This window comes from Bombus vancouverensis, unplaced genomic scaffold (genome assembly GCF_051014615.1).
Source record: "Bombus vancouverensis nearcticus unplaced genomic scaffold, iyBomVanc1_principal scaffold0022, whole genome shotgun sequence".
Lineage (NCBI taxonomy): Eukaryota > Metazoa > Arthropoda > Insecta > Hymenoptera > Apidae > Bombus > Bombus vancouverensis.
The window spans coordinates 1,267,613-1,290,796 of record NW_027468913.1 but is presented as its reverse complement, the minus strand read 5'-3'; the positions used below and the strand labels follow the sequence as shown (position 1 = coordinate 1,290,796).

Below are 23,184 nucleotides of genomic sequence, written 5' to 3'. Positions count from 1 at the left end.
TAGCAACTGGAGGTCAAGTTACGCAAATTGCATTTTTCTGTACAAGAAAATGCAAATACGTCTGTAGTAAATGCCGCATATTTATCGAAAAGTAGGTTGTTCATAAGATTTTCAATTTTCAAATATTTTTGAGGTGTTCATTAGTTCTCTTCAAGAAGTTTTTGCATCTTACAACCTTTTCCATCGATTGCGACCTCACTGCGTATAGGTTTCTTTGTATTACATAAGCAAATGTTTCATTTGTTCGTTTATCCAAATTGAAACTTGATATTATGTTATATTATTGTTGCTATATTACATTGCACAATCCTTGTATTAAGAGAAACAAGTTAAAATTCTGGATATAGTTTCCTTACAGATAAAGCATGATTCTACATTCGAAGTATACAAATATATTCGTTTGTGAAATAAGGAGGATCTCGTCTTCGTGATTAGAAAATTGATGTACTGCATCGCATATCTGACAAAAATAATTCGGTCCATTTCCTTAAGTAAAGTTGTTACAAAACTGTGTGCTATTCACGCGATTATGTGATTTGAGTGCACAAACGAAAAATTGGAATCGTTATAGTTTTCTTCTTTTTATATATGTATCTGTATATAATGCTGCGCGTTTTAAGCGAATCACGTTGTTCATCTTCTTCCCGTTACTGTGTCAAACTTCAAACCGCAAATTTTTTCTTTTATTTTTTACTAATAATTATTTACGAGTCTGCCAAATTATTCAAATTCCCCGCCACATAAATATATATCACAAGTTCAAACCGTTGCTGTGTCATTGTCCAATCTGCATGGAGTTTTCGATGATATGATGACCAATATCTATATCTTTTGATTTGTTATAGATATCTCCAACATATGTCGATATACGATAAATTACAATATAGAAGATAATATATTGTTGGCTAGGAACTTCCTGAATATTCTACAATTCCGTTCAACTAGACGGATTGCATTTCTTTACTGTTTTCTACATTGTATACTGTACAAATATCTTTATGAACTCTATACGTTTTTCTTTATGTTGAGATGTGAATGATATTTAAGGTCGTAGCGTTGCATGTTGCAAATGCTTATATCGCTGCAAAATACATTGTACGGTTTATCGCAAGACCTACTATTTTAGCGAATCCTTTTTTACCAATGAGACTGCTCTCTGCTCTTTCTTGTTTTATATTTTGTAGCACTTCTAAGCAATTACGTTGCTATCTTTCCATTTCTACTAACAAATTTTGTAACTTCTATGACGGTGTAATTGTTTACTGTAATAGCAGAATTCTGTCAATTTCATTATTATTTAAAAATTTTTCCTTGAAGGGACACTTACTTACTTGCAAAATTTAGTGAAAGAATGAAATTTTGTGTAGACTTGTACTCTGTTAGTTTGCTTTCAAAATACCTCAACAGTAATTAATAAAAAATGTAATAGGATTCCTTTTATGACTTTAGATTTTCTTCAATAATTTTCATAATTAATTACAGCGATTTTCCATGTTTTGCGCAACACACATAACTTATAGAGTATAAACTTGTAAAACTTATATAAATATTAAGCATGTCCTGTAATTGTAATGCCAGTCTAAAACATAACCAAGAAAAGTGTATCGAAAAAAAAGAATGGGAAATGTAAATGAACAATGGAAGAAGGTAAGATATTTCTTGTAAATACAACACAACCTCTATACGTAATCTGCTGTTTCAATAATCGTGCTTTTACATATGAGAATCAGTTACGATTAATTGCAACCCGTTAGAATGAAATAATTACATAACCATACAGAATGATTTATGCAGAGACCCGCATCTAAAATCGTCCTGTGTGATGCAAAAAATATTTCTAATTGTTTACTCACAAAATATTGTAAATAAAAGTAAAAGGCAAAATGAAGACTTAAAAACTTAAATACATGGCTTAAGTACTGCATGGACCATATTAATTAGCAATAAAATTAGAAAGATTTGCCGAATGGACATATTGTAAGGTACAAGTTGAATAAATAAATATAAAAAAATATATCTGTAGCGGCACATGAGTTACAGAACGATTCGAATCGAGGGTGACTCATGTTGTTGTTTTGCCTCGGAGTATCAAGACCGTTAGGTTTCAAGTAATGTAAGAACAAATAAACTCCGGACAAAACAATGTCGCCGCTACATACAACCGTCAAACGTAGACGAATTCGAATTTTCTGGTTCTCCCCCGACCAGTATAAATAAACGGACGCAATCACGAGCGAAGGAGTTCATCGAACAGAGTCGAAGAGCATTATTCGTGTAAACAATTATCGAAGTGATCTACAAAGTTTCTCCGAGTATTTATCGGGTATTCATTTCGTAATATATTTTTGTACTAGCCATTCACAATTCGTCTGTAATTTATTTATTTATTTGGAGATATATTTAACGGATTGCGACAGCAATATTTCGCTTTCGTTATTTCGCTCAACCAAATAAAGACTAATCCTCCACATTGGTGACTTCCACGATCTTGAGATAGCGAAATTAATATTGTGAGTCTGAGCGCGTTAAGGATGTCGAAACAATACGACTACGGTTACGATTTTGCAAACCATCCGCGTGCCACCGCTGAAGCAGCAGAAGATCGTATTTTGGTTCTCTCTATTTGAGAGACAGCTCGCGGTGGTGGGGGTCAAGGACGGGAGATCTATTGGCGATCGAAAGGACGCAGGGCGGCCCCAGGCTGAGTCGGTATTGGTGATATTTGTTGACGTTACATTCCCCCGGTGTTAGAGTTAGGCTGGTCCTCCAGACTCTTATTTTCGGCGTAGTATTCCCTTTTGTATGCCCTTTTGGAATCTTACATGCCTTGCTTCGAAGATGATTGAATCGGTGTCTTGAGATAATTCTCGTAATGGTTGTATTTCAGGTGTGGAATATGTGTTTAAGGGTGCGCTAGGAGTCTCTATTAATCTATGGTAGGAGGTTGGCGGGTAGTATAGAAGAGCCGAGGGTGGTGTCCGATGTAAGGATAGGGGAGAACGTCACCATTTCGGTGGTACCAAGGAGTAGGGGGGATGAGGAGAACGACCCCTTCAGGCCCAGTAGGAAGGCCCTGAGGAGCCCTCCGAGCGGTGCTAGGCCCGAGATAGGAGTAATCGAAGATTCGGAGGGTTCCGCTGGGATGGGGGACGGCGACCTCGGTACGCCAGTGACGACGAGAGCACTGGCCTACGCCAAGCTGCTGGCGAGAAGGGTGGTGGATAAAAACTCTGTAGCGAAAAAGGCGAGTGCGACCATGCCTGGCGAAGCGGACGACAGTGTCAGGGATGACACGATGACGAGCGACGCCGTCATATAGACGTCGTGATATCGAGGCCGTGATACCGATATCCTTGTGAAAAAGTTCAGGGTAGACAAGAACAAAGGCGAGGATATCAGGGAGGTAGGGAATATGATGAAAGGTATTCTATCGTCCCTGGAGCAGTGCGGAGAGCACAAGGATAGGAGGAGGAAGAGGAGGAGGGATCCTGTCGATGAAGCGGTCAGTAGGGTGACGGCGGCCAGCGAGGACGGATATTCCAAGAGGGAAGGGATATCGCTGGCCGAGGTGGCGAAGACAGAGGAGCGTAAGAGGCCTCGAAAAGGCGACGTCTCTTATGCGGAGGCCTGGGGGAGTACGTTCAGTAAGGCCAGGATGGAGGAGGAGTATAGTGACGACTCCGAGGTGTAGACGAAGTTCGAAAGGAGGAAAAGGGAGAGGAGAGCTCCCTTATAAAGGAGGCTCCGAAAGCGCGCCCGACGAATAGTCGAGAGGTGGCCCCGGAGGATAGGGCTGAACCGAGGGATGGAAGAAGGAGGGAGGCGCTCCTGGTAAAGGTGGAGGAAGGTTCGGAGTGGCTCCAGGCGTATAAGAAGATACTGGCTGCTAGGAGCACCCTGAAGGGAGCCACGGGGGTCCGAAGAACGAGGGCGGGGCACACCCTGATAGAGTTCGACAGGACGGTGTCGGTGCACGAGGCGGCGATGAGACTGAGAGCCGCGTTAAGCGACAGCACGGAGGTGGCCGCGATCGTTAATAGGGCGACGTTGCAGATCAGAAACTGGTGGAAGAGATAAGAGCGCTATGGGGGATCAAGGACAGTGTGAGCGTGGAGGTGAAATCCCTGAAGATGGCACCATGGGGCACGCAGGTCGCGGTGGTGGTCCTCCCTGCTAACGGGGTGCCGAGCGAAGATAGGGATAGGAGGTTGAGGGGCTAACCATAGCCTCAGTTAGGTTGCTTACCGGCGCACGGCGCTGCTACAAGAGCCACATGCTGGGGCACGTGGCAGCGAAATGTACCGTGGTGTGCCCGGATAGGGAACTTTGTAGGAGGTGTGGGAGTACCGAACACGCCATGAAGGACTGCGATAGGGAACCTAGATGCGCGATGTGTTCGGGGCAGGAGGTGATCCGTGCGAAACACATCACCGGTTCGCTGGCGTGCCTGATGGTGCGCCTAGGAGTTAGGAAGTTTAGACGGGGACTCAATTAGAGTCCTACAGATTAACTTAAATAGGTGCAGACTGGCGCAGGACCTGATGATGCAGTACGCGTGTGAAAGCAGGGTGGACATCGTGGTCATCTCTAAGCCCTACAGGCAATTGCCTTATTGGTTTAACGACGAGAGCGGGGATGCATCCGCATGGGTCACCCTGTTTAACGGTAGATACGCGATGAGCGAGACCCTGGTCCAAAAGGCTGGGATCGTAGGAATCAGGGTCGGCGACGCGTTCTGTGTCAGTGGGTACTGTTCCTCGAATACGACTAGGTGCATTTTCGATGCTTTTTTGGAGGGAACTAAACGGGGTTCTGAAGGAGGGGAGGAGAAGCGCACCGGCGCTAATGGTTGCCGGCGACTTTAATGCCAAGTCTAGAGTGTGGGGTGGCATCAGGACCGAACGGAGGGGGCATGCCTGTTGAACGTGATCACGAAGCGCGGGTTGGTACTGATTAGGACGACGGGGAACTATTCCTTCCTGAGGAATGGAAGGACTAGCTTCCCGGATGTGTTGTGTATCGATCGACGTATGAGGCTGAGTTGGAGGAGGAGTGCCGTCTTGGATTGGTACTCAGCCTCTGACCATTTTTATATACTACACGTATTTACGAGCAGCGTTAGGAGGGCGGTTGGCGGGGCGTTCGTGTACTCGACGAAGCAGATCGATGCGGATAGCTTTGTGAGCAAATTCGACGTTGTCTACGCGGAGCACGTTTTAAAAAGCGACGAGTCGGCATGCGGCGAAAGGCTACAGAATACCTTGGAGCGCAAGTGTGCCGAGACATTGAGGAAGAAGTTCACGTCGCGGGCGAAAAGACGAGCCAATTACTGGTGGAACAGCGAGCCAGCCACGTTAAGGAGCGCAATGTGCGGGAGCAGGAGAAGAGGACAACGAGCGGTGGCGGCTCGCAGGGGTTCTGTGCCACTTTAGACCAGGATCCGTGGGGCAGGCCGTATCGAGTGGTGAGGAGCAGATCGGTGCGGTCGGCACCATCCGAGCCCCTAGGAGGTGACAAGGTGGCGAGTATCCTGGACAACCTCTTCGTTACCGGGCAGCAACCGCGACCGGGTAGGCAAGGAATCGGACTAGCCCCACCTGCGGTACTCGACGGAGCCGATGATCTGCGGATAGACGAGGAAGGTTTAAAGATGGCTGTCGGGAAATGCGATCCTAGGAAGGCTGCAGGGGTGGATGGGATCCCCGGTACTTTAGTCAGACTGTTGGCGGAACGAAGACCGAGGGTGTTCCTAGCTGTGCTCAATGGAGTTAACAACTGCAGTAGCATACCGGCAGTATGGAAGGTGGCTAGGGTGGTGCTGATACCCAAGCCCAACAGAGACCCGACACTGTCGTCAGCTTACAGGCCGATCAGTATACTGCCGGCATTGAGCAAGGTCTGGGAGCACACACTGAAGATACTCATCGAGAGGAGCATCGAGCGAGATCCCTTCCACAAGCACCAGATTGGCTTCAGGAGGAGGAAGGGAACCCTCGAAGCCCTGAACAGGACGGTCGCGGTTGCAGAGGACTGCAGAAGAAAGGGCCTGGTATGCGTTCTGGTCGTCCTTGACGTGAAGAACGCGTTCAATACGCTGAGGCTGCAGAATATTCTGGAGGAAGCGCGAAGGAGGCGGTTGCCAGGACGACTTCAGGGGTTGATCGGAGATTACCTGGCCGATAGGAGGATCATGGCGCACTGCCGGGGCGGCATCGTAAGGAGGAAGGTCGGTGCGGGGGTGTACGACGGAATTTTGGAGACCGGGAGAAGGACATCGAAGCCGTGGCGTTTGCCGACGACCTGGCGGTACTCCTTAAGGCCAGGGAGTTCCTTGGCATCCAGGACAGGATAAGGGCGGTCATCAGTACGGCCACTAGTTGGTGCAGCGACGTGGGACTTCATCTGGCAAGAGAGAAGACGGAGGTTATCCTCCTAACCAGGAAGAGGATACCGACGAGTTTTAACTACGACGTGGGGGACGGGGGGGGGGGAGATCTCCACTAGCAAGACAGTGAAGTACTTGGGAGTTTGGTTGGATATTGCTAGGGGGTTCTCCCCCCACCTCGAATCGGCCTGTGACAAGGCGGAATGGTTCTTGGGTGCCATACGAGGCCTGCTCCCCAACGTGAATGGGCCTAGGGACGCGGTCCGAAGGCTCTATTATGGGGTATGGGAGTTGGTGGTCCTGTATGGTGCACCTATATGGGCCTCATCCCTGGACAAGTTGAAGAACAGGAATATCATCAAGAGGGCACAGAGGGCGGCGATGATCCGTACGTCTACCGCCTACCGTATAGTGTCGCATGGAGCCTTGTGCGTGGTGACGGGTAACATGTCCACACACATCAAGGCGTGGTTGCGGTGGAAGCAGTACGGCGTGAAGAGGAGGATCGTCGGGAATGCAGAGGGAACGGAGCTGGCATAGTACGAGGAGATGGAGAGGCTGAAGACCGAAGAAGAGGACAGATGGAGGGTGGAATCCCTACAATTCCACAATCCCTACAGCTGGACTAAGAGATTGATAGAGGATCCGTTGATCTTCTACAGAACGAAGAGGGGCGTCAATTACCACGTCATGCAGATTCTCACTGGACACGGTATCTTCAATTGGTACCGTCACAGGATGGGGAAAGAGAGGCACACGGGATTGCGGAGCCACCGTGGACGATGCCGAACATGTGCTGTTCTGGTGCCCTAGATGGACTGGGGAGCGCGCGGAGTTGGAGGCCGAGATAGGAGAAGAATGTAGAATAAAGAACCGGATCGTGGAGAAGCTGGCTGCCGAGGAGCGGCTATGGCTGAAATTTAGCAATATGTGTACTAAGGTCATGACAAACTGGCTTAACAAGGAGAGGGAGGTGGAGGCTCTGCGGAGAAGAGAAAGCAGGAGGAGAAAAGTATAGCGTAGAAGATTGCCGATGAAGATGGCTACGCGTAAGTAGAGGCCAACCCGAAGTAATGTCGAATGATTGTACCGGGTTGGTACCTCGAGTACCTCAATGCAGTGAATAGGAGGAGGAGTTTTTAGTGGGTATGGCGACGTCATCTGCCGAGACCCACATAACTCAGTGACGCGGGTCCCTGGGTATGCGTAACAGCATTTTCCCCTCCTCACAAAAAAAAAGGTATCTCTGTTGGTCTAGAGTCGGCTCGAGACGTGGAGGTGGACGGACGTGTTTTGGATCGTTGCCGCCAACGGCATATATTTTCGTATATTTTTAGTGCATAATGAGTCGTGTGTGATCGTATAATAATAATAAGATAAAGTGTATTGAGAGCTCCTAATAGTGTTATTGTGGGGGGTGTTCTACATATTTGATATAAGTATAATAAATAACAGATAACACGTTACGACAAAAAAGACAATAACATACTATCAAATACTGAAAACGAAGCAGTGGACTATTAGTGGACAATAAGGAGTCGTAGTTGCATTATAGTTGTGTGGCGGATGAAAAGGGAGTCGTGCGTTTCGTCCCGGGACTCCGGTGGACTCGTCAGTAAGGCTATGCCCGGTAGTCCCTGCCTTAGACGTAGAAGGAGTCTCGCTAGGTGCGGTATTTGTATCAATCGCTCGTATATTCGACCGCTAGCGAGTTAGACAGACTCGTTGTCGTCGTAGCCCTCTAGTGTTGGCGGTTGGTACCAGCGGATCGCCCGGGAGGTGTTGCGCCGTGTTGATGCCTCGACCTGTCTGCGTCCATTTGATACCGATTCGCCACAGTTGTATTATAGTAATTAAATGGGGCATTTTAACCGTATATAATTACTAGTATTGTTAAAGGAAACGTAATGGTTAAGTTGAGGTTATAGCGGTTATATTGGCGGTACAAGTGGGGTATGTTATGATAAATATGAAGCGATTGAGAAGTTTTTCTGTGGCTACGATGCATAGATAATAAAGATATTTTATCATATAAATGTGCAGGTGGAAGGATTATTTATTCGATAAGCAATCCAGTTTAAGGATAAGATGTGCGAAAAGTTGGGATTTCAGAATTAGTTGGAATAGGAAGGCAGACACGGGATAGGTTATGTTCCTCGTAGCGTGTGTAAAATTAAGTAATATTATGATATAATGATAAATAGTTGCCGTGTTAAGGATGTAGTTGTTTATTATGGCTGAGCTCGAAGGTTCTAGTGGAGGAAATCCAATATCGGTACGTGCTTGGAGCGCGAGCGTTGACGGGTGATTACCTACAAATAAGAATCAGATGGGTAGTGTTATTTATTTAGGTAGTACATGTGCCTATATGCGTTTTGTTATCTTAAATTTTCAGTGTAAGCATAAGAATGATTGTACTATCCCTTAAGAGGTAGATAATGCCAACCGATGAGGATGTAGTGTAGCGAAGGAGGTTTCGAGACCTGTCAACAAGGATGGAATATGATTAATATGACAGGGGGTTTACAATAATTATTACAATAATTATATTAAATTGACATTGAGATGGATTCCTCTAGCCTAGACTGTGTAGCTATGTATATTTATAGCAAGTTACTTCTCTAGATTAAGTGACTTGTACTTATAAAGATGGCTACGTTAACTGGTTTGTATTTTTATATTATAAGTAATTGAGTGGAACTCAACTGTTTCTGTGAAGCAGTGTGTATACTGCGAAGGAGGTGGCGATACCTAAAATAGGTAAAAACGAGGATTATGGGGATAGGTTGCTACCTTACTTTTATTAAGTTAATATGAAATGGTGCCTTATAAGGTTAGCTGGTAGCTATTTAATATGTGATGGGTTTTTTACAACGATTGACTAGTGCTAAGTGTTTTGTATTCTTATTTACTATAAGCGAATGAGATAGTTTAAGTGCTTTGTATTCTTATTTATTATAAGCCAGTGAGAGGGATGTACCTGTTGTATGAAGTAGTGATTACTGCGAAGGAGGTGCGATACCTGTAAATAAATACAGAATAAAGAGTATTGGGACAGATGGTTTCATACGGCATATATTAAATTGAAGTGAGATGGTGTTTTTCTTTAAACCCGGGGGGGGGAGATATTTTATTTTATTTTATTTTACTTTACTTTACTTTATTTTATATATATATATTAGGCAATTTTCCTTGTTTAGTGCTTGTTTATTGTTCAGTTCTTGTTTAGTGCTTGCATTACTTATGTCGATTCATTTTAAGTGCTTTTTCCTTTTTGTTTTTTTTTACTATTTACATTTTGCTTTTTACTTTTTACTTTTTCTTATTATAAGCAAATGAGGGGGACATATCTGCTTCTGCGAAGTAGAAAATAAGGTTGACACTTGCATAGACTTTGCGTTGCAGGATTGATACCTATGATAATAAAATGAGAATGAATCTAGTGGGTATATCAGTTGGCGAGGAAGCCGGGTACTTACTGCCTACTGCTCATAAGAACTTGTAAGAAATTATTAGGAGTTAACGTGTGGGGTCATAATACCGGTAATTAGAGATGAGATACCGGGGGATGTGAGATGGTGCGCCGTTTGTAGACAATGACGGAGGAGAGGGTCATGCCACGCGCGGCCGAGTTGCTAGTGGTTAGGCGGATCGCGTAAGTACCTTTTCGTATGTTTCTTCATTGGATACAATGAACGAAGGAGGATTAAAATGGCATGAGAATAGACGCACTGTTACGCCTCGATGCCGATGCAAGTTAGTAAAAGTTGTCAACAATTATCAATTGGTAATCGGGAAATTATCAATTGGTAATTGGTAATTGACGCAGTATATGATCACACACGACGAGGTACATTTGTTTGTTAGATGTTTGTACTCGTAGGGCCGCGACACTTTACGGTCGCGCGATGCGTAATATTTAATTAAGACATGCACGTGGGAGGCATTTAATGCCATCTTGCCCGTTGAAACGCTAGGAAGCACGCGCTAGCGTGCGTGACGCGCATGAGATGTGGTTCGCTGTGAGGTGGTATGGTGATAGGTGCGTAAGGAACTACTCTTGGTGTTTTTAACGAACAATAGTTTATTTAGAACTAATCAACAATCAGAGTTAACAATTAACAATTAACAATTACACTTAACAGACAATTGGTAACAACTAACAAATAACGATAGACACCGAGAGATCATTCGACGCGTTGCTATGCAAATAATACCGAGGAGTTACACATTTAATGGCGTAAGACAGACTGCCTGTGCTTTTGTTTCGGATCGCGCAGATTCTTCCCTTCGTAGCCCATCGATATCGTAGCCCAGTGCTGGCACGTGTATGCTCTTCCGAGAATTCGGCGGAAAGAGTGTGAAGATATCGATGGTTCATTGGGCACGTCGGTGTTGCGCTTTGGCGGCGTCGCGCTTTGTATCCGGAGCCGTTGAAAAGTTCCGTGGCCCGTGCCGCCACAGCTGCGTCGCCATGTGGCGTCGCCACCTCACAGGCGGGTGTAGAGAACATATGGTCGGCTCGGCGTAAGCCCCTATTACGAAGAAATAAAGTCGGGTCGACGAGAGTTCTATTTAGATATCTTTTCATTATTTTATCGAATTATGCTGCTCGAGCCGGGATCCCTTTTGTAAATAAGAAGCAAATGAATGATGGTTAGCTGCGTGGCGTGGAGATATAATGGAGTTGTGTGACGACTAATAGGAGAACGCAACTGGAGGTGCATTTATTTAATTATTTATTTATTTGTTTATAAACCGTTATTGGTTATTTATTATTAGTTATTAACTACTTAGTGATATGATTTTTAGTATTCCTTAGGCATTACTGGTTATTATTTAATTATTAGTCGTTCACGTAACTGATTATTTTATTGATTAGTGATTATTATTAGTACGATTATGGGAGGCTTGGTTGACGATTTGGCGACTTTTTGGTCTACGAGTGGATATATTTGGACGGTTTTGAGCAAGGTTGTTGACGACTATGGCTATTTCCACGGACTTGAACACAAGTTAACAATATGGATAAGTTGAATAAAGAGAAAACAATTACGGCGCCTCCAGGTTTCGGAACCTCCAGACCCCGTCGGTGATTCGAGTAGAGTGCCAGGCTCGACCCGACGGTCATCATACGACTGGGCGAACGACGAGAGGAAGGTCGGTTCCAGGACCTCCTCTCGTTCGGTAAATACGACCGGGGACCATAATAGCTGCAAGGAGAGCGACGGTGAAGTCGCGAATGGCGGCGCGAAGATGAGTGGAGGGAGTAAAGGAAGTTCTCGATCACCCAAGAAGAACACAAAACTCCTTGAGTTTAGAGACGACTTCAGCGAAGGAATGGAAAAGAAGGACCTGGGCATCCAGAGTATAAGTAGCGGTAGGGCGCTACCGAGAGTGACGGTGATTGCAACAGGAAGAGGTAGTTTCCTGGTTCCCGTAATGAGAGGAGTTAAAGGTGAGAAAAGCACCTCTATGGTAACGTGGTCCAGTATCGCCGCGAAAGCAACGAGTGAAACAGCAACGAGGGTAGCGTCTCCGAAGGGGCGGAAAGCAGCTGTAGCGCCACGTCGATCACAGGAAAATTGAAAAGGCTGAGAGAGACGCAAATGAAATCGGTGTCGAAAGTTGCAAGGAGGGTCGAGAAAACCCCGGAACAAAAGGTGGAGGAGTGCGTGATGGTCAAGCCTGTCGAGATCGAGGAGATGGTAGAGCTCATGAAGGGAGCCTACGAGGATCTGAAAAAGGCGGTAAGAAGACTACACCTCATCTCCAAGAAGGATCCGAAAATTCATGAGCTTACTTCCGCGGCTAATAGCAAGGCGGATGAAGTATGGGGCAAGCTTATGACGATGGTACACAAGAAAGGAAGGAGAGGTAGGGGAAGAGTGGAGAGACCTGAGGAAGTAGGGGTATTCACACAAACCTCTCCTCTGTTGGAGGAGATAGGAAGGGGAAACGGGGACAGCAGAAGAGGGTTGTCCTCAGAATCCAGAAACAAAAGGAAGACGGTCTCTCCGCTGGAAATCAAAGACAAGGAGTATAACAAGAGAATATGAAGAGGCGATACCTCTTATGCAGAGGTATGCGATTCAAAGAGGAGGGGTGCTATGGACACCAGATATGTTGAATCCTGCGAATCCGGGGACGAGTGGATGGTCCAAAGGAGCAGGAGGGGGAAACGTAGGATACAGGAAAAGGGAAGAAATGACAAAGAGGACCGCGGACCACCGCCGCTGACGTCTACCGAGAACCGAGGGCCGAAGATGCTGAGAGCCCGTAGAAGGCCCGAGGCCATCCTTATCAAAGTAGGAGAGGGTAAGGATTGGCTTCAAACATATAAAGAGCTTACGGCGGCGAAGGATGTCCTTAAGGAAAGCTCGGGCATTCGTAAAACAAGAGCGGGGGACATCCTTATACAAATGAGGGCGGACTGCGAGGTGAAAGTCGCTACCAATATGATAAATGAGATTATTGGCAATAAGGTGCGAGCGACGCCCTTACAAGACAAGGTGTCGGTGGAGATAAAGGAAGTGGGTCCGCTGGTGAGTAAGGAGGAGCTCGTGGAATCCTTGTAGAAAGAGCTTAAAATCATAGATATCGGGGAACTGGAAGTTATGGCGATGAGAAGGGCGCCGTGGGGCACGCAATCAGCGATCGTTGTTCTGCCAAAAGCGTACATCGATAAAGGCGGCGACAATATTAAGATTAGGACGGGCCTAACAATAGCCACAGTCAGGGTGTTGCCCATTGTGACAAAGTGCTATAGATGTCACATGTTCGGGTATACTTCAAACAAGTGTAAGGCTGTGAGCCCCGGAAGGGAGGTCTGTAGGAAGTGCGGAGGAAGGGGTCCCTTCCCACACGATAGCAGCGTGCCCAAATTTACCGTGCTGCGCGATATGTAGCAAGGAGACGGGTGTTAGGTTTGACCATGTGACGGGGTCCCTGACGTGCCCCGGTTACAGGAGAATGTTACGACAGGGAAGACAAGGGAGGAGATGAAAATCCTCCAGATTAACCTAAACAGATGTAGGATGGCGCAGGATCTAATGTGCCAGAACGCGATCGAGGCCAGACCGGATGTGGTAATATCCGAACCGTACAGGCAGCTACCTTACTGGTATAACGATACTAAGGGTGCTGCGTCGATTTGGGTCACGCAAAAAAACGAGCACCGAATGAAACGCTTTTCTACAGGAAGGACGGGCTAGTGGGTATTGGTGTAGGTGATATCCTCTGTTTCAGTGGTTATTGCTCCCCCAATATCAAGATTGAGGAATACATGACGTACATAAACAAGCTTGCATCGGAGATAAGGAAAGGTGTAAGCAGAAACAAGAAAGTGATTGTGGCTGGCGACTTCAACGCTAAGTCCATGTGCTGGGGAGGACAAACCACGGACAAGCGAGGAAGAATTTTGATGGAACCCTGTGCGGTTACGGCGTGTTCCCTATAATGCTGGACGATAAATGCACGTTTTATAGGAATGGAAGGACGAGTTGCCCTGACATAATCAGTGCAACAAACATGGTTAACGACCTCCACGTAAGGAACAAGGTTTTAAATGCTTTCACAGCATTGGATCACCTATACATATCTCATACGTTTAAAACGAGGACCGTAAGTGATCGAACTAAATTTTTTAAATATGTGACGAAGGGTCTTGCACCCGACATATTTTTAGCTAAATTTGACGAGATCGCTAACGTACAGAATTTTAATACGACGGACGACGCGGACAAGGCTTAACTGCTGCAGAAATGTATGGTGGAAACTTGTGACAAGATACTGAAGAAGGTGAGCTGTACGACAAACAAGAAGTACAGCAATCACTGGTGGAATGAGACGATCGCAGAACTGAGAACTCAGGATCACAAAGCATTGAGGAAAATAACTAGAGCAAGGAGGAAGGAGGACAGTGGGATCAAAGCCCTTATTAGTAACTATAAGGGGCTAAGAAGGCAGCTGAAGAAAAAAATAGCTGGAAGTAAAAAGAGAGCCTGGGCCGGATTCTGTGAGATACTAGAAAGGGACCCGTGGGGAAAGCCGTATCGCACGATTATGAATAGATGTGGCAAGAAAGGGCTTCCAAATGACATGCCTGTTAACAAGGTGAAAGAAATTTTAAAAGGCTTGTTCATTATTGGACGCAGATCGGAGCTAAGGGAGGTCGAAGAGCATGACAGGGAGGATATCACCTATAACATGAAGCAGCTTGAGGACGAAGATGTTAAGGAAATCATTGGAAGAATAAATGGAAAGAAGGCGGTGGGAATAGATGGGGTCCCAGGTGATATTGTTAAGCTGCTAGTAAACAACCGAACAGAGCTTATCACTAAGGTGATTAACAGTATTACGGACTCTGGTAGGATCCTGGGATGCTGTAAAACAGCGAGAGTAATATTGCCCAGTAAACCGGGTAGGGAACCTAAGCTCCCTAATGCATACCGCCCAATAAGCGTACTTCCGGCCTTGAGGAAAGTGTGGGAGAAATGTCTCAAGTTGATTATCGAACGATGTATGGGGGTGGACTCATTTCATAGGGGACAATATGGGTTCAGGAGAAGAAGGAGTACAGTGGACGCGATTACACAGGTGATTAAAATTAAATGATTGACACGAATAGGAAATTTGGCAAGCACATTGCCTCGGTGTGCGATAAAGCGGGCATCAAGATAGGAGCATTACGAGCAATCTTACCGAATATTAAGGGTCCGCCTGGTTTGGCAAGAAGGCTATACTACAGCGTGTGGGAATCCATAATAGCATACGGTGCGCCTGTGTGGGCTGATGCGATGAAGTACGAGAAAAACAAGATCATAAAAAGGGCTCAACGAACTGCCCTGTGCATCACATCCACGGCCTACCGCACCGTATCCCTCGCTGCGCTTTGTGTATTGACCGGGAACTTACCAATCTACATTAAAGTGCGAATGTTGAAGGGGATATATGAGAGAAAGAATATCTATAAGACCCTAGCTGTTGGAGAGGAGGTGATTGAGAGGTATGCGGAAAAGAAAGAAGATCTGGAAGAAGTAAAGAAGAAGGCCTCAACGGAGTGCCAGGCGGAATGAAGCATGTATAATAAGGATAATGTGACCAGGAGATTAATAAGTAATGCGACCATATTCGCCAGGAATAGAAGAGACATCGATCACTTCACGATGCAAATGCACACGGGACACGGCATCTTCAACAGCTACCGTAAGAGGATCGGTAAGGAGGTCGACACGAAGTGTTGGGACTGTGGAGACCCGAATGATGACGCCGAGCATGTCTTATTTGCGTGCCCTAAATGGATCGACAGAAGAATCGAGTTGGAGAACTTCTTGGGTGTCAGGATAAGCGTGGGCAACTTGGTGGACACTGTAGTCACCAGGAATGAATACTGGAGGAAGTTCAGAGAGTTCTGTAAGGGCATATTGAGATATAGAAGGGATATGGAGAAGGCGATGGAGTCAGCGAATAGGAGGGGCGGCACCAGTACGCGACGATAATATGCGGCGACCCGGTTCAGGACAACTCTGATGAATGCTGATCGGCTCTGCTGGCGTTGTCCGTGTCTAATAAATCAGAGGAAAGAGGAGGGGTTTTTAGTGGGTATGACGATGTCATCTGGAGTCTCACATAACCTGGTAACGCGGGTCACTGGGTATGCGTAAATGCATTTTCTCCTCCTCGCGCGCGTAAAAAAAAAAAGAAAAAAAGGCGGCCCCGGGTTAAAGCTGCATCCGAAGTTTCTTGGACGTATCGAGTGGTAAAAGTCCTGCGAAATGACCGGTACATAGTGCAGCGAGAGGGCGAGCACGAAAGGCCACGTACAACTTCCACGGCAGCCGATCACATGAAGTGGTGGAATGTTGACGATAGTGATGTAAGTACGAGCAGCGATGATGAGCACATCTGAGGGCAGATGTGATTGTCAGGAAAGGCCGAATGTAATATCGTAAAGCAATTTAAATTAGAGGTCGGTTGAAATTAGAAAAAACCGTGTACGTCGTCCTTCTGTGGCTCGTTTACATTTAAGAGCGCCTATGTGACTAAAGTCACCTAGTTCTTACAGAGATGTGAGAAAAACATCAAACAACGTTAAATCAGAAAGACGGTTTCCTGTTTCAAAGTGGGACGACCGGAAGGTCAGAGTTTACAATTATTTACATAAAACTTGCGAATATCTTCTCATTTTATAAACCTTTATGTATAAAAACTCTATCCACGTTAAATCTATCTCTTTTTATAGAAACTTAATATAGAAAGTTAGTTTTCTGGATAGAAAAATTAAAACTTTAAGTAAATTCCTGTACAACGCGCAATCTACTGCGTCCCGGATACGAATGATGAGTGAACATTATCGAACTCTACGACGACCGCTTACATAGTGACGACGACGGATTAGTATTGCTCAGTGATGGGCTACGCTTCGAGCCTATAGGCGGTATCTTTACGCAATCACTGTGTAAAAGTCATTTCGTGGCATGCCCCCCTCACTCCTGCGCCAACCATTTACTCAGCCCCACAGGACCTAAAAGTAGGCCACCGTCCTGTTGTTACCATCCTGTAAAAGTAGGTCCTGTTTTGCGAACAAGTTTTCAGGACAGGAAAAGAAAGAAAAGACAATATCGTATAAAAGTACCGCTTTTGAGCGGCTTAAATTAAATTATAAACTGTAATGTTAAAAATGTAAACCCAACACAAAATATGGTATGACTACGTCGTACCGTCGCGTAGCGGTACTTTTACCAAAACCACTTTCAAACTGAAATTCGTTGTTTATTGTGACATATATAATTTATATTTTTCTTGGGCAATAAACATTATATATATCGGAGATGAGAGGACACCGGGGCTTTCCCCTTGGAATTCTTCGGAAAACCATCAATATTTTAGTCTCTATAATTTAACTCGATTCTAATTGCCTGAGGTTTATGATCGTGAGCTTGGACTCTAGGCGACAACAAGTCGCTGAACGTTTTTACCTAACATAGGGATGGAGAAATTCTATAGCTCTCCTTAAAAAAAATAGTTGTAGTGGCAAGCGACAGTAAACATTCCAACGGTTTCTGTTCCGTGGCTCGCCACACAAAGACCCTATTTCTTCGGGCAAGATGATTACCAGATGTCGATGCATCTCCACAGTACATGTTCAGCTAGCCTGAGGACCCGTCTTTATTCTAACAGTCCCTAAATCTACCACCTGCTATGGGAAGATACAGGAAATCTGCATTTCTCACGAACGATGCTTCTCAAGCGCGGTTGGCATCCTTCTTCAACCACCAACATAGAAATTAACCAATTAACAGCAACGTCACTTGTCCTCACTTTCCGGACGAAGGCTTTTCTCGACGAATCCGATGATCTCGTATCCTTAGACACGCCCCATTATAGTTCTCTGCAGCATCGTCGCGACGGAAAGTCATTCTCTCGTGAGGTCGCATTAGCGAGTTACACAGCATCTTTACGTTCGGTGAATATTCTACGTTTTAACAGAGAGTTAGTTCAGTAATACTTGTACCGTAGACAAGCAAGTTGAGTACAACTTGGACTTTGGAAGAAAGCGCATTTTTGTTATTCCGTTAACCGCGGTTTCTTTATTGAACCTAAGATCATTGTCATTAGCGTCTCGAGTATCTAATTATCACGACTATTTATCAAATTCTGTAATAATTATATTTGCACTAGTAAATATCTTCTCTATTGCATAACAACAATGTCTAATCCAAATGAAGATTCGCTTCACGCCCCTAACCTTAATCATAATGTGAACCCGACATATATGTCGGAGATAAGAGGACACCGGCGCCTTCCCTCTGAAACCTCGGGAAAATCCATAAAAACATTGTAATTAATATCTACAGTTGTAATTAAACGATTTGCCGTCATTCTACCCAATTGTATTTGTTTGAGACTTGTGACAATGAGCTTGGGCTCAAGGCGACAATTAGTCGCCGAACGTAGCCGCGGTCAACGGGACGAACCCTCCGTCTAACAAAAGCATTGAGTAACCCTATAGCTCTCCTTAAAAGAAAGATTTGTAGCGGCACGTGGCATTAAACATTCCAACGGTTTCTGTCCCGTAGCTCGACACACGCAGACCCTATTCTTCGAGTAAGATCATTGCCAGATGTCGATGCGTCTCCGCAGTACATGTTCGGCTAGCCCGAGGGCCCGTTATAAATCTTAAGGTTTAGTTAACTAAAGTCCTTCAAACAGACAAACAGTCTTTGTCCCAACTACGGGAAGATAGGGGAGACATATTTTTCAACGAGCGGCGTTTCCCACTAGCAACTTTCCCTCGAGGGCGGCTAGCATCTTTTTCTAACCACCGATATGGAGATTGACCAATTAGCAGCAACGTCAATTTCCCTTACTTCCTAAACGAAGGCTTTCCTCGACGAATCCGATGATCTCGTGTCCTTAGACACACCCCATTATAGTTTTCCTCTGTGGCATCATCGGGACGGGAAAGTCATTCTCTCGCGCGATCTCATTGATTAAAGAGTAGCATCTTCGCGATCAGTGATTATTTCACGTTTTACTAACAAAGGATCAGACTTAGACTTTGTGAGTACGTTCTTTTGTCATCCCGTTGGCCACGGATTCGTTATTGAGCCTGAGACCATCGTCACTAGTGTCGCGAGTGCCAAACCGCCGTGATCAATTGTCAAGACTGTAATAATTCTATCATTGGAATAAACTACACCTGTGTGTACCGTACCAATGGCTAATTCTCGTGAAGATTCATTTGACGCCCACAACCCTACTCCCAGTGCTAATCCGACATATATATATATGTAAATTCTATAGAGTTTAGAATACTAGCCGACGGTTTGACTTTCCCTGTGTTTACTGCAAGTCGGTCGAACGATATAAATAGAGAGGGACGGGGACTTAGGATAGAGAATAAAACAGGACTTCGAGAAGCGAAGATTGAACAAAGAAAAAAAGAAAAAGAAGCAAGTTAAGAGCTAGAAGGAGAAAGAGAAGAGGGATTAGAAGCGAAGAGTTCTGTGGAGATACGGAAGAAGACTTAGAAAATCGATTCTTGAGTTTTCACGAATCGATCGCCTCATTTCCAAAAACATTTCGTTACATATACATATATGTCGGGTAAGCGTTAGGTTTAGAGGCGTGTCGGAGCGGTCTAGGATGGGTGACCGCTCCGTGAGGTGTTGACGAAAGAAGGAAGGAGGCGCACCGAAGCCATTTTTCCGGGAACATCCAAGGAGCACGAGGCAGGCAGAAGCCCCCGGGACGCAGGACTACCCTGGGAAAACACCGATGGATCTGATATTTCTTATAGTCGGGTGGCGGCTGGCCGGTGCCCGCGACACTAGCCAGTTCGCCGATCCGGTGCGGAAATTTCGGAGAAGTTGGTGGCCCCCACGGAGTCCTGTGAGCATCCCGACGGATCTGATATTCTCTCATAGACGGATGGCAGCTGGCGGTGTCCGCGGCACCTGCCAGTGCGCCGATCCGGTGCGGAGAATTTTCGGAGAAGTTAGTGGGCCCCACGCCTGCCAAGACCACGTCGAACCAGGAAGAGGCGTCAGGGGACGGGGTCCCAGGATGACGCAGCAGGAGCGAGGCGCTGGGGGGCGTGGTTCCCCCCCAGCGGTCCAAGAAGAGCAGGACGCCTCCCTTCGACAAAGAAGGAGAGATAGACGCCCGGGGGCAACCGGAGTAATTCGGGAGAGATCCCGGGTGCATCTCGACTCAGGCGTCAGGACAGGCCACCGTGGAGGTTTTAGCCGGTAAGAATCCGGCACTACCCAGCGCCCTCTCCCCGGAGGGGCGCGGGGTGCCTATGAAGGTTTCCTCCACGAAAAAAAAAAAAAAAAAAAAAAGGTTTAGAGGCGTGTAACGAATCTTTATTCGGACTAGCCATCGTTGTTGTACAATAGAGATTATATTTACTGGTATAAATATTGATTTTTACAAAGTTTGACAAATAACCGTGGTGATTAAACACTCGAGATATTAAAGACAATGTTCTTAGGTTCAATAACGAATCCACGGTCAACCGGGTAACTCTTTGTCAAACGTAGAATATATTTTGAAGCACAAAGTAACGTTTGCTGTGACGCTTGGTATAATACCGCACGTAAAGACGATGTGCAAACTCTCCAAGGTGATCGCAAGAATAAAAGACTGATGGAAATTTTCCTCTCCTTACGATCGCGTTTGTTCGTTGCATATTGGCCGGGGATATCAACAAAATTCCAGCCGCCGTTGCTAGGCAGACCCGCGTAGAGCCGACATTGCTCCTGCCCGGGGTTTGATTGTTAATACAACATGTGTCCCACAATATTGGCACTTCTCTGTTAGGCAAGAACGTTCATCGCGTCACCGTGGCTACGTTCGGCGACCAGTTGTGTCACCTCGAGGCCAAGCCAGTGTCACAAATCTCGGCCAAACATAATCGGATTTGTGAAGGATTGGTCGATGAATGGTTGAGTGAAATAACGAGAGCGAAATATTGCTGTCTCAGTCCGTCAAATATATTGTAGTATCGTGGAAATTAAGATATAAATTTTTTCCTGATTACTTACAATTTATTAATAATGAATTGAATATACAGGTATTAATTGGACAGAGAACGATGTTTGTTTAACTGAAACTAAATGCGATGCTCGTATCTATCTCAAATAACTTTACAGTTACTTGGCAACTCTCGTCACAACGAATCTAACACGCGCGCGCGCGCGCACACACACACACACACACACACACTCTCTCTCTCTCTCCCTCTCTCCCTCCCTCCCTCCCTCCCTCCCTCCCTCTTTAGCAACTCTGACACTCGATCAATTCTCTCAACTCTACTCTCCGACGTCTCGATCAACTCTGACTCTCGCAATCCACTCACTTTTCAACTCGCATACTCTGACCTCTCGTTGTTTATTGTTTTTCTCACATCACTGTAAGAACTACGTGACTTTAGTCACATAAGCGCTCTTAAATGTAAACGAAACACAGAAAGACGACGTACACGGCTTTTTCTAATTTCAACCGACCTCTAATTCAAATTACTTTACGATAATACAATATTGTGAGTAAATAAATAAATAAATAACTAAATTATTCACAGCCTAATTCGCGAATCGTTGGTACAAATACAAGTCGCGGAATAAATACTCGATAAATACTCGGAGAAACTCTGCAGATACACTTCGATACTCGTTTATACTCGTTGATGCTCTTCGATACTGTTCGATACTCTCTCGCTCTCGATCGCGTCCGTTCATTTATACTGGTCGGGAAAGAACCGGAAAATTCGAATTCGTCTACGTTTGACGGTTGCATGTAGCGGCGACGTTATTTTGCCCGGAGTTTATTTGTTCTTACATTACTTGTAACCTAACGGTCTTGATACTCCGAGGCAAAACAACAACAGGATTTGAATTGTCCTCTGACTCGTGTGCCGCTACAGATTGAATCATAACAACTACCTCTAAGTTTTATTATTTAAGTATAGCTATAATAAATAATTTAGACTAAAGTATTGGGGATCTTCCCAAAAATTCCAAAAGAAAGGCCCCGATGTTCTTTCATCTCCGACATATACGAGGTAGTTGGTAACTGGTGGTACAAGCTTAAGGGTGGTGATTCTACGCGAAAAAAGGAGTCGAAAATGTAGAATAAAAATTTTCTTTTTTAATTTTTTTTTTAATTTTTCCATCGAGACAACGATCTACAGTGAGATTCGTTATAACGAGACGTGATAAAGTGCACGCGTACCGAGCGAAAATTCAAAGTCGATTTTCTCGAAAACAAAGCCTCAAACGAAAAATTTTTATTCTATTTTTCGACTTCTTTTTTCGCGTAGAATCACCCCCTTTCCGCTTGTACAATGATTTTAATATCGAAAATAGCGATTATTATACTGCGAATATTTATATGAATACGTTATGTTAGAATATATGAAACATAAGGTCCTGTGAAATACGGTCAACAAACGATAAACAATTTTACACGAAGAAAAACAAGAAAAATATAAAGAATAACAGGCTTTGTTTTCAAGAAAATTGATCTTGGAAATATGTTTGAAACATGTAAATTCGGTTAGTTACCGACTAGGCAGACGGAAGTTACTTTACATGCAAAAATAAGTGAAAAATGGGAATAAAATCTGTTCACTGTTCGACACGTATCTAATTTTGCAACCTTCGATAGGCGATTCTTGTAGATTTTTGCAAGCTACACTCGAATTTGTAAACCGTTTTTTCTTTATAACTCACAATTTTCGAAAAAATCAATTTTGAAGAGAATTGCAAATTTTCAACTTTGGAAATATTTTACGTTATTATAGTAGCAGCTATTGAGTTAGGGTTGAGACGAAAAAATTCTGTGGACTCTCCCGAATAAAATGATACGTATTGTTATTGCATTGTGAACATTTAAACAAGTCTAAATAATAATTAGAGCGAAAAGGTATCTCAAACGCAACATTTCTTCTTACATTTCTTAGTTTATTGAAAAAGCTAAAGGTCTAGGAGAAAACCTAACCACAATACGCGATGCAACAAATATTTCTGCTAAGGCAAGCATCATCTACCGCATTTCATTGTCATTGGCACCTCGAGTATCTAATTACCACGATTACTTGTCAAATTCTGTAATAATCATATTTGTACTAGTAAATATCTTCTCTATTGCATAACAACAATGTCTAATCCAGGTGAAGATTCGTTACACGCCCCTGACCCTAATCATGAATCTGCATTGTACTGCACATAAAAATTAATTCAACGATTCCGCATGACTAGATTGAGCTAAATTTTTATGTATTCAAGAATGTA

The 23,184-nt window shown here is 44.7% G+C and overlaps 1 protein-coding gene across 1 annotated transcript; it reads left to right on the top strand.

Moving 5' to 3' along the window:
* Nucleotides 1-13,422: 13,422 nt before the first annotated feature.
* On the top strand, nt 13,423-15,462 carry LOC143304131 (uncharacterized). The gene is made up of 5 exons (XM_076626497.1): nt 13,423-13,508; nt 13,586-13,792; nt 13,873-14,008; nt 14,147-14,943; nt 15,015-15,462. Exons 1-5 carry the CDS (start codon nt 13,423-13,425, stop codon nt 15,460-15,462), a joined length of 1,674 nt encoding a protein of 557 aa, XP_076482612.1.
* Nucleotides 15,463-23,184: the final 7,722 nt, after the last annotated feature.

Bases quoted from the DNA above. Each gene is read 5' to 3' on its own strand.
- LOC143304131 (XM_076626497.1), top strand. From the start codon at position 13,423: ATGGCGCAGGATCTAATGTGCCAGAACGCGATCGAGGCCAGACCGGAT. The intron at 13,509-13,585 runs GTATAACGATAC...GCTTTTCTACAG, and splicing joins TACAGGCAGCTACCTTACTG to GAAGGACGGGCTAGTGGGTA. The intron at 14,009-14,146 runs GTAAGTGATCGA...TAACTGCTGCAG, and splicing joins ATACGTTTAAAACGAGGACC to AAATGTATGGTGGAAACTTG.